Below are 12096 nucleotides of genomic sequence, written 5' to 3'. Positions count from 1 at the left end.
TGACTTGGTTTTTCCACCCCGGCGACGAGTCCGTGTTCCAAAACTTAGGAATGACAGTACCCCCGAGTGACAGGGAGATAAGATAATTTATGGCGAGGGCGAAGTCCTATGGAACGTAGACCTTTTCCTTCCTGTCTTGTTTTTCCGCACGGTTTTCCAGAAATAACTTGCATCCCAGTTTGCTCTCCAAGTCACCCCCTCCAACAGCGAGACTATTGGTTTGGCCCCTAGACTCGGATTGGCTGAAGGTTTACGCCTAGGCCAGGGATTGGAGGACGTTGGTTCCTTACGTATGCACCGCGCCCATTGGTTCGTTTTCCCGGTTTCTGGGAGGAGTGGTTAGGGACGGTTTCCACCCTCTTGTTTACGGAGCCCGTAGTTGTAGCGCTCCCTGAGAGCTGGGGCTGCCTCCAAAGTTCCCTGTTTAGCTCCTCGGACCAATTGGGTCTCTGCTCCACCCTCCACCTCTCCCTTGCACGCCTCTCGCGTGGTGCGGCCCTCACCTTTAGAGCGGCGGCGCGAACGCCCGCCCGCCGCGTTCCTCCGCCCGCGCTTGCTGGGCTGCTTCCCCTCGCGGCTGCGCTTGGTACGGCCCGCGCCGCCTCCTTCCTTCGCTGGGGTGGCTCCTCCCCTCGCGGGTCCGCGGCTGTTGGTGCCGCCCTGGAGAACCAGGTCATCGGCCGGTTCCCGTGAAAACAAAAACAATCGGCCGCGCGGCCGCGGGCTCCCGAACGCGGCAAGCGGGGAACAGGGACGCGGGGCCGGGTGGGGCGAGCAACCCAGAGCGTAGGCTACGCGCGGGGCGCCGGGCGCCATGGGGCAGGCGGGCACAGGCTGCACGGGGCTCCGCCGGCGCCGGGGCTAGCTTGCCCGCCGCTTCAGCAGCCCGCGCCGCCCGCCTGGGGGACGAGGAGCAGGACGCGGCCTCGGCCGGGCCCGGGACGAACGGCTGCGGACACCCGGGCGCCGAGGAGCCGAGCGCCGCCGCCGCCTCCGAGATGGATCAGTGCGTGACCGTGGAGCGCGAGCTGGAGAAGGTGCTGCACAAGTTCTCGGGCTACGGGCAGCTGTGCGAGCGCGGCCTGGAGGAGCTCATCGACTACACGGGCGGCCTCAAGCACGAGATCCTGCAGAGCCACGGTAGGGCGGCCGCGTTGGGCGCGCGGGGCCGGGCCCACCGGTCCGCGTCCCTGAAGCCATGGCTGGCCGGGAGGGCTGCCCTCGGAGGGCCGTTTCCCGCCTCCACGAGGCGCGGAGATCCTCAGAGCCCCGTGACTTTGCCTTCTCTTCTGGATTTGACTCGAACCTGTCCGACCTGGTGGTTAATTAAGAGTGAGCGCGATCCCACCCGGAAACCCATCCCGGAGCCGCGTGCTCCAGCCATGTTAAACCTGCGTGGGGGGTCGGTCCGCCGCACCTGCAAGTCGCCGCCCTCCGGGTGGGTGCCCCTTACCCCGACCGACCGGGAGGGTCTAGGTGATGAGGATAACTGCGGGAAGCCCTTTCCTCCTCCCCTGGTTCAAATCCTTTTTCGGGGGATTGACTTTTTTTTTTTTTTTTAAATTAGAAAGTCGGGTGTTATTCTTAGCTGTGGGTTAACAGAACAGCCGTTTCTGCAACTTCAGAATTTGCTGTGTGGAAGCAGCTCTTCAACTCCGCGACAGCGCTGACTTGATTGCAAGGGGATTAGCTGAACCAAACTGGTCAGCTCTTGTAGTGTAGCTTATGATGAGATGGGAACAATTGGGAATTCTTCCTGAAGCAAATTGTGGCACAAGTTGTTAGTCACTTGCCTTACTTGGTCAAGTGTTTACTTGTTTTCCTTTTAGAAAACATGTTTTCTTTAGAAGGTATTTTACCTAGGTTGTTTCATTCTTGCCCCGGAGCCTGGAGCAGACACTTCGCCAAAGTTAACTTGTGGAAGCTGGTTGGGAAGGTTTTTTGTTTTTTTTTCAGTGACATTAAAGGTCTGGTATCCTTACATTAAAATATTCACTGTGATGATTCCTTTTGATCAAGAAGTAGGGGACTTTTTATTTAGTAGGTTTATTCAGAAGGTTCATAGGGGGGGTCTTTTCAAACTTGTAGGCTGAACAGAAATTTATGTAAAGGAAGATTTAGTAGCTGGGGTGAAATGCTGATACTTGTGGCAGGGGAGATGAAGGCACGAGCTGAGCTTCTCTCTCCTCCTCTCCATTCTTCTACACCTACCTTTCCCGATGGCTTTCAGTTTAGAGTAAGTGCTAGTCCATGGTAAGGGAGCCTTATAACATAACATCATCTCATTCTGGACTTCATCGTCATTTTTGAACTCCAGGGAAGAAGCAAACTTGCAACCATAGTGGGGGAAGGAGTTGAAATATTAATATGGGAAAATTAGCAGACCTAGGTGGTTGCCTGTGAAGGGGAATGGAGGTGAAGTGGTCTGGGAATCCTGGGAAGGCTCTGATGAATTTGGTTTTGGACATGTGAGATAAAGGGAAGGGTCAACGAGGATATAGAGTCAAGTGATTAATGTTTACTGGTGGCGGGAGATGATGCATAAATGGTGTTCAGGAGAAAAGGTGTTGGTCTGGGAGAGAAATATCATTTTTTACCTTAAAAAATTTGCCAGAAGTTCAAGGATTGTACTGAGCTCTGATTCTTATCCTTAATCATTTGGATTAAACTTTAGATTCACTTAATTTCCCCAACTTGAGGGAAGAGAAGACACTGCTGTCATTTAGTTGTACCAGGCTTTCAATGAGAGTTTCCCTGTAAGCATGAAAATTGGTCTAATTTAAAATTCAGTATGGTTGATGCTGTTTCATTCCCAGTGTGCCCTTGACCTAATTTGGATAATGCACTGCTGTTTCTCAAACTTCACTCACACATGTGCACTGTTATTTTTCAGATGGATTTATGATTTTACTTAAGTAGATTTGTCCTCATTCTAAACAATATTTGTGAAGTCATAGGTTTGGTGTGATAGTATAAGTTACATGTGAAAAATAAATTCATAACCATTAAAGTATTATTTCACATACAGGTAAAATCACCATTCACATCAGTGGTTGTGGGAACCACATTTTGGACAACCCTTGATTAAGATAAATAGTATGGATAAATTTTGGTGACTTGACTTGTGATTATATACCTTTTAGCATGTTTTTCTTTCCTACTGGCAAATATATTTATATATTTCCTTTTGTGGTGGAAGGGACAACAGAAAACTATATAGTACTGCTGATATTCTAAGTATCAGCAATATTGGTGAAAGAAGAGTAGACTGAAACAGTTTTATGACATGTTTGAAGTGTACTTGGGAAAATTACAATTTTTGTAAGAGTAAAGTGTGTACAGTATTTTTTATTATTTTCCAAAAGAGTTCTAATGTGGTTTCTGAAAGTAATTCTCAAGGAATTTTCTAAATTTAAATTTTATTTATTTTGAGTAGATAATACATTCAAATGGTATGAATTCAAATGATAAAAAGGATAACCAGTAAAAAAAAAAAATCTTTCTCCCACTCTTTCTTATTCTTGGATGACTTAATTGGCCACCTCACAGACAAAGACGCTGATTTCCAGGAAAAATTTAAGGGAATTCAGGAAAATAATAATAATAATTTGTCACTATTCATTTTTACTTTGAAACACTGGACATGTAATTCTACTTGCTGTGATTTAGGCTTAGTATCATCTCAATTTGGAAGTTGGTAAAAACAGCTTCAATTGTGGGAAGCTTCTAAAACTCCTTTTTTGTGTGTACTCCTGGTAGTTAAATTCATTTAAATCATGATCCTCAACCTTTATTTATCTCTTTGGTGAATCAAAGAGAATTGTTGCAGAACTGTTTTCTTTCTTAAAAATTTGTGGGTGATAGGGACTTCTGGCCAAGATGGTAGAGAAAGTCAAGGCCGTAACTTCCCTCCTCTCACGACCACATCAAAATCACAACTAAACTATGGAACAACCATCATTGATAATTGCTTGAAGTCTAGTTGAACAGAAGTCCTATATCTAAGGATATACAGAAGCCATTTCGAGACTGGTAGGAGGGGCAGAGACCTAGAACAAGTTGGTCCCACACTGGTGTATGGTAGTTAAGAATCGGGAGGTATATCTCAGCTGAAGAGGCGCCCTCCAATCCCTGCACTCCTGCAGGAGTGAGGGGTTCCAACCCCACTTCAGGCTTTCCAGCCCAGGGCTCCAGTGCCAGGAAAGGAGGTCTCTATAACTTCTGGCTGTGAAAACTAGCAGACATTGTGGTGACTGGAATCCCAGGCATTTCTCTTCAGGGGCCCACACACGGACTTACTCTCTGACCTACTCGCTGACCGACTCACTTGGTCTGAGCTCCAGCACTGGGGCAGCAGCTTGAAAAGCAGCAGGGACTTAGGGGAAAGAACTGAATTGTTTGGCTTCAGGACAAGTGCTGGAGGGGCAGCTTTCTCCCAGACAGAAATACTAGCAGAAGCCATTGTTCCTTTGTTGAGCTCTCCCCCATCCAGCCTGCACACACAGGTGGCCTCCATATCTGAGTCTATCAACCTGACACCGTTCTCCTTGCCCTTGGTGATTCCCACCCAACCTGTGGGACCCGTTCAACTTGTGGGTCCACCCACGCCTCTTCCAGTGGCTTTTTCATACAAACAGCCTGTCTTGACTCACGCTGCCGACTGCTAAAATCTCTCAAAGGTTCGCAGGCCCCAAGCCAGCAGCATTTGGCCTTGGCATCCCCTGTACCACTTGCTGAGCAGCCCCGATCCCGACACTAATGGCAGCTGGCCTAGCTTCACAGCTTGGGCCCTCCAGGACACCTACTACATAAGGCCACTCTGCTAACACCGGGAGACTTAGCAGCTCTACCTAATACATAGAAACAAACACAAAGAGTCAGCCAAAATGGGGAGACAAACATGTGCCAAATGAAAGAACAGAACAAAGCTCCAGAAAAACAACTAAACTGAAATGGAGACAATCTATCAGACACTGGTTTAAAACACTGGTTATAAGGATGTTCAGTGATCTCAGTGAGAATTTCAATAAAGATAAGAGATACAAAAATGGAGGTAGAAAACAAAAAAGTCAGAAATGAAGAATTCAATAACTGAAATGAAGAATACATTGGAGGAAATCAACAGTAGATTAGATGAAGCAGAGAATTGAATCAGAGATTTGGAAGATAAGGAAGCAGAAAATACCCAGTCAGAACAGCAAAAAGAGAAAAGAATGAGGATAGTTTAAGGGGCTGTGGGACAACATCACGCATACCAACTTTCACATCATTAGGGTACCAGAAGGAGAAGAGAGAGAGCAAGGAATGGAAAACCTATTTGAAGAAATAATGATGGAAAACTTCCCTAACCTTGTGAAGGAAATAGACATACAAGCCCAGGAAGTGCAGAGTCCCAAACAAGATGAACTCAAAGAGGCCCACACCAAGATATATCATAATTAAAACGCCAAAGGTTAAAGACAGAGAAAATCTGAAAAGCAGCAAGAGAAAAGCAAGGGAGCTCCTATAAGACTGTCAGATGATTTCTCAACACAAACTGCAGGCCAGAAGGGATTGGCAGGAAATATTCAGAGTCATGAAAAGCAAGGACCTATAACCAAGAACCTACAATCAAGATTACTCAGTAAAGCTATCATTTAGATCAGACAGATAGAGCTTCCCAGACAGCAAAAAAACTAAAGGAGTTTATCACTACCAAACCAGTATTACAAGAAATGTTAAAGGGACTTCTTTAAGAACAAGAAGGAAAAAAACAGATCAAAAAGATGAATAATAAAATGGCAATAACTACATATCAACATTTAAATGTAAGTGGATAAAATGATGCTACACTCAAAAGACACGGGGGCTGGATGGATAAGAAAACAAGACCCATATATGTGCTGCCTACAAGAGACTCACTTCAGATCGAAAAGACCACAGACTGAAAGTAAAGGGATGGAGAAAAATGTATCATGGAAATGGAAACAAAAGAAAAAGTTGAGGTAGCAATACTTACATGAGACAAAATAGACTTTAAAACAAGGGTTATAACAAGAGACAAAGGAGGGCCCAATAATCCCACTTCCGGGTGTTTATTTGAAGAATCCCAAACATTACTTTGAAGAGATATGTGTATCCATATGTTCATTGCAGCATTATTTACAGTAGCCAAGATATGGAGGCAACCTGGGTGTCCATCAATGTATGAATGGATAAAGAAGAGGTGGTATATATATACAAGGGAATATTACTCAACCATAATGAATGAATTCTTGCCATCTGCAACAACATAGATGGACCTAGAGGGTATTGTGCTGAGTGGAGTAAGTCAGACAGAGAAAGACAAATGTCATGATTTCACTTATATGTGGATTGTAGAGAACAAAGGATAAACAAACAAGCAAAACGGAAAAAGCTCATAGAGCATTTTGATGGTTGCCAGACTGGGGGGTTGGTTTGGGAGGATGGAAGAAGGGAAGAAGGGATTAAGTGGTACAAATTGATAGTTACAAAATAGTCATGGGGCTGTAGACTATAGCATGGGGAATATAGTCAGTAGTATTGTAATAGCTATGGTGTCAGATGGGTACAGGATTTATTGGGGTGATCACTTTGTAAGTTACATAAATGTCTAGTCACGGTGTTGTACATCTGAAGCTAATACAATACTGTATGTCAGCTATAATTGAAAAAATATTTTAAAAAATTGGAGGGTGACAAATGAGAAGGTAAGTAGGCAATTAAGTATGAAAGAAAAAAACAAATTATGGTGGTCACATTTTAAATTTCTGTGATGTGGGCTTGTATTATCAGCAGACAGAAAGCAAAGGTCCAGGGTCACATGTTAGGTGTAACTTTTCATTCTAGAATTTGGGTTGTATATATTATACATATGTATTGAAAAGTATGCTTATATATATATATTCTTTGTGCTTTCCAGAGCCTACCAGTGTTGAATGAATGTAAAAGGATCAGGGTTTTGTGGACTAGTGGTTTGTTTACTTATTCAGGCTTATTCTTTGATGTACTTGGGGTAGGGTACATAGTCTGGTCTCCTGTTTGTTAACGTTTTGCTAAGTACTTTTTGCTAAATACTAACAAGACACTGTTGCAAGAATAATGACTAAGTTTTGAATTGAATAAAATTTGATATCTACGTTTAATGTCTAGTCTGGAAAGTAGCAGGTAAATAGGTCAGAAAAGTTTGCATGGGTAACAGAAGCCATTGTTCAAATACTCCTTTAAGAGGAGAATAGACTAGTAACCAAATTAGAGTTATTTTAGATGGTGAGAATAATAGGCCATTGTTGGTGTTTCCAGTTGGGTTTAGAAGTAGATTTAACTTTTTCAGCCATTCCTTTCCAGGCTCATTTAAGAGATATTTCTTTGTTATTTGGCACCTTATTAATTCAGACTAGTATGGTACTTGGGATTCTTTTGGTTGAAGGTGGCAGAATAGTTTTAATTAAAATGGAATTTGTTGACTCATAACTAAATAGGCTGAGGTTAGGCCAGGCTGGCTCCAGGGATGTGATGAGGATGTGATGTGATGGTCTTCTTCTTTTCTCACCATTGTTGGCTCATTCTCAAAGGAGCTTTCTCCATATGGATGTGAAGATGGCCAGTGGAGTTCATGTCATCCTTACTGTTAGGGACCTCAAAGACAGGAACATGCCTTTCGTCTGCATTTCCAACAAAAGTACCAAGGACTACCCTTATTGTCTTGGTTTGGGTGATGTAAGCCTCTCCCTGAATCAGTAACTGGGACCAGAGCTTGGCGTTCATGAGCCATCTTGGTCTATGCTTACCCTGTGTCAGTAGATGTATGGTCCTGTGATCCACTATTGATCAGATAGACAGGAGAGTTCTAGAGAAAGGAAAACTTGTACCTAGGATAAAAGTCTACTTTAGGTGTATATATATATATATATATATATATACATATATATATACACACACACACACACACACACACATATATATACACATATATAAACATATATGTATGTATATATATTATAATTGAGGTACATTAATAGCATTGTTCTTTGAGATGTTTTCTTGACTAGTCTAACCTTTATTTCTCAGTTTTTGTCTTGCCTCCTAATTGTAATGTTTGTATAATTTAAATACTGAATTGTTAGTATGACTTAATCTGTAGAATAGAGAAAACGATTTGATTCATGTTACCTTTGGGAACTTATTTGAAATTGCTTTAATGCTTGACATAATAAAATCATTGTCCTAAGGTTATTTTATCTTTTAAGTAATTTCTAATTGTAGATAATAGGGAGAAACTTGCCAGCACTTTCGTGATACTATCACACTAGGGCTTATAGAGAAATGTCCATTGTTTTTTGTGTCTTAATCTATTATTAGAATGATGAAAATGGTGTTTAAGCAAACTATTCACTTGGGATATTAAAACTTTTTATTTAGGGCCCTGCTTCTTCATCTTTGAAAATAACCCGAAAATGCAGTTTGGGGGAGAATTGTGGAAGGTCCTGGCTTGACGTACGTACTTGGAGCCCCATGATACTCTGTATGACTCCCAGAAGTTGATACGTACCAGGGAAGTGATGATCTCTAACTGGACATTTCTTTGAAAGCTCCACGAATTTGTTGAAGAGTGATGGAAACTTCTGGCCTTTCTCTTAGATTAGGTGCTAGTCTAAAGCCTTAAAGAACTGGGATTAGAATTTCCAGTAGGACTTGAGTCTTTTAGAATTATACTTTCATCTTATTTGGATTTGGTGATTGTATGGCTGAGCTCAAAATTGTTCTTTGGGAACACCGGGGAGTCCATAATAAGGCTTATATTGCCAAGTTTTTCTCCATTTAAGATTGAGGCCTGAGTAGTAATTTCTTCTTGTACTGGGGTACAATCTGGTGTGTTATCTTTGATGAGTTTGCTGTGTCTGTGGAATCCATATGGATTTAATATCATCATTGATATATGAAGACATTTGGGATGAGATAGGAGAGACTTCTTGTAAAAGAAATTAGGACCTTAGAGAACTTGGAGACTAATTGAGGAGATAAGAAGATGAGTTTGCACTTGTGGAATAAAATACAATTTTGTCCTTGAGCTCAGGAGATCTGGGTTTGAGTCCTTGCTCTGCCGTTTACTGGTTCTACAATCTTGCTTAACCTGTTTCCTTTTCAGTCAACTGATAACTTATAACACAGTTAGGGGAATTAAGTGGGTAATAGATGTGAACTGGCTTTGAAATCTGTAAAACAAATGTATTTGTTATTTTTAAGGTCTGTGCCTTTAATCAGTGTTAAGCATTGTTTTAATTGAAACACTTTGACTCTTCAGGTATATTTATTACTGGTGTATGTTAAATACCATTCTGTGCCCAGGGAATGTACCTGCTTAACATTGTAAGGAATACTCAAAATGTATAAGAAACAGAATCTTCAAGAAACTTCAGTTGGATAATGAGACCAGACTTACATTTGAGGGGGGGAAAAACCAAGGCCGCGGCACAGCATATATAACAGTGCTTTTGTTTGGCACAAATACTAGCAGTTCAGAGAAATGGGAAGAGAAGTAGCCTTTAGGAAGAACTACATGGGGCACCTGGTCAACAGTAATCACCAGTTATAGGTGAAACTAGATGAAGTCTTTTGAGAGTTATTAGGTTGGTACAAAAGTAATTGTGGTTTTTGCAATTTTTAACCTTTTAAACCGCAGTTACTTTTGCACCAACCTAATAAAAAGGACAGGCAATTTTTCTCATGCTTTAAAAACTTTCTATCTAGTTAGGGATCTGAGACTGGTATGTTTTTAACAAACACAAACAAACAATGCCCTGTAATGCAAGGCCATAAACAGACAGTCCCCGACTTACAATGGTTCAGCTTAGGATTTTTTTGACTTTACAATGGTGCGAAAGCGATATACATTCAGTAGCAACTGTACTTCAAGTTTTGAGTTTTGAATTTTGATCTTTCCCTGGGTTGGTGATATGTGTTAAGATACAAGATGCTGGACAGCAGCAGCAAGCCGCAGTTTCAGTCAGCCATGCGATCACGAGGGTAAACAATTGATACTCCACAGTGTATTCATTGTGTTAGATAATTTTACCCACCTGTATGCTAATATAAGTGTTCTGAGCACGTTTAAGGTAGGCTAGGCTAAGCTATGGCTTTCGGTCGGTTAGGTGCATTAAATGCATTTTCGACTTACGATATTTTCAACTTACGATGGGGGTTATCTGGAAATAACCCCATTGTAAGTTGAGGAGCCTCTGTATATAAGCCAAATGTTCATTGAGTGGTACAGACTAAGCGGGGTAGGAATTGAGACAGGGAGAGACTTCCAAACTGTGGTAAGTTTCAACAACAGATTGAATGTGGATAGTAGGAAGATAGGATGGGGTGGCAGGAGAGGAGGTTGGTAAGAACAAAGGTGCAGGGGACTGGGAGTACAAGAGACATTCAGGGAACAGTGGAAGACCAGGGTAGGGAGAAATGGGGTAAGAGAATTAAAATTAAATTGAAGTCAGGTTTTATATAGTTATGGATACCAGAGAAAGTTAGGCTGGGAAGATACTGAATGACTGAGGTTGGGGGAGTGCTTTTTGATTAGAGACCAGTTGTCAGCAGCATTTAAGCTGGTTGGAGTTGGGAGTGAGGTTTGGCAAGAAAACTAGTTAAGGTAAGGTCAAATGTCAACGTAGATCTGGTACAATAGGGACCTGTCTTTGGGTAGTCGGGGTAGAGATGTAAAGGGAACCCACGCATAGACTTCCTCCTGAGGGAGGTAATACCGGGACTTGTGCCTGGAATGGATGGAGTCTGCTGGAGTGGTAGAGAAAGGCTTGAAAAACCAAAGGTTGATAATCTAAGGTTTTAAACATGAGTAGACAGTTATGGAACCAGGAAAGAAATAGGAAGTTTAGGAGAGGGGAAGGTAGAAATTTGAGTTTGATTTTTAAATACGAAATCCACATTTCAGTGCTAAAACCTTATGCAGTTCAGCCATTCACTTCAAAGATAAAGAGATAGATACCTAGAGATAATTCTCTCCATTTTGAATTTGAAGGGAGTGAATAGGTTCTCTAAAGTGGACTATCCTACAGACATTTAAAAACTTTGCACCTACATCTTTTTCTTCTCTCTCTCCAGTTCTTGCCTCATAGCCGACTTTTTTGAAGGCTCCCAGCACCAGTCACTTTGGTCTCGCGTTCTGCTCCAGGAGCACTGTTAATCTGTACCATGTAATTTCGCTCTTAAATACAAACTTTTCTTTCTCGTGCTTGGTTTTGCAGCACACTAGGCTGTGATTTGGTGCAGTAGATCAGAATACTCATCTGAATCCACTGTTCTGTTAGGAGTTGACCAACAAATACTATACTTTGCAGATTTACTAGCTATTAACTTACTAAAAAAAATTTAGTTATTAACATACTGAAAAAAAACATAAAAAAGTTTGTTTTCAGTGTGTGTTGCCTGTAGAAAAATGAGTATGTTCTATTTGTGCCTTTTCCTTCCTCTGAATAAATCTCAGTTGAGCAGCTGCTGTGTCCTTATGAGGTAGCTCATAAGAAGCATGAAACTAATAAGCCAGTTTAGTTTGCTAATCACAGTATGAAATAGTTCTTGTATTTTTTTTTAAATACTAACCTTACCTTTTAAAGTTTCAAGTTTTTCTATTTTAATATTTTACAAGCATATCCATGTCCACCTTGTCAACTACTTCTTTAGACTCAATCTTAGACCCTTTTATAATTTTACTCCTATCCTAAATTGCTTAATCTGTCTAGAATACAATCTGCACCCTGAACACAGGCATTTATGCTCAATTCAGTGTTAATTGAATCTTAAGTGTCATGGTTCTCCTTTCCTTTCTTTTTTTCCCCCTTAACTAGGCAAAGAACTTTATTAACCTTTGTTTTAAACTTCACTCCAGAGTTTCTTCACGTTAATTAGATGCAAAGAATGATTTGTGTATAAGCAAAAACTGAAAAGAGCTGCAGTTGTCCAAGGGGCTTGGGCTTAAAAATATTAGAGATCAAGATTTTATCAGATCCATGAACAAAATTTTAAAAAGCAGTCATAATATAAAATAGCAGCTCCCAGTAACTTCTTCAAGTTTTATCTTCT

General features: G+C 41.7%; 1 protein-coding gene across 3 annotated transcripts in view; it reads left to right on the top strand.

The window, feature by feature from the left end:
* Positions 1 to 492: 492 nt before the first annotated feature.
* The window catches only part of RMND5A (required for meiotic nuclear division 5 homolog A), a 65321-nt gene continuing 53717 nt past the window's right edge, over positions 493 to 12096 (top strand). For 2 of the 3 annotated variants that reach the window (XM_081068965.1, XM_081068966.1), the window contains exon 1: positions 502 to 1140. In XM_081068965.1, the coding sequence (XP_080925091.1) occupies positions 999 to 1140 (142 nt within the window). In that variant the 5' untranslated portion in view covers positions 502 to 998. Of the gene's footprint in view, positions 1141 to 12096 lie in introns of all 3 variants that reach the window. The other variant, XM_081068964.1, reaches the window with a different exon arrangement.

The sequence above is a fragment of the Rhinolophus hipposideros genome, assembly GCF_964194185.1.
Source record: "Rhinolophus hipposideros genome assembly, chromosome: 12".
NCBI lineage: Eukaryota > Metazoa > Chordata > Mammalia > Chiroptera > Rhinolophidae > Rhinolophus > Rhinolophus hipposideros.
Note: the sequence above shows the minus strand (reverse complement) of the source record. Positions and strands in the feature narration are given on the sequence as shown.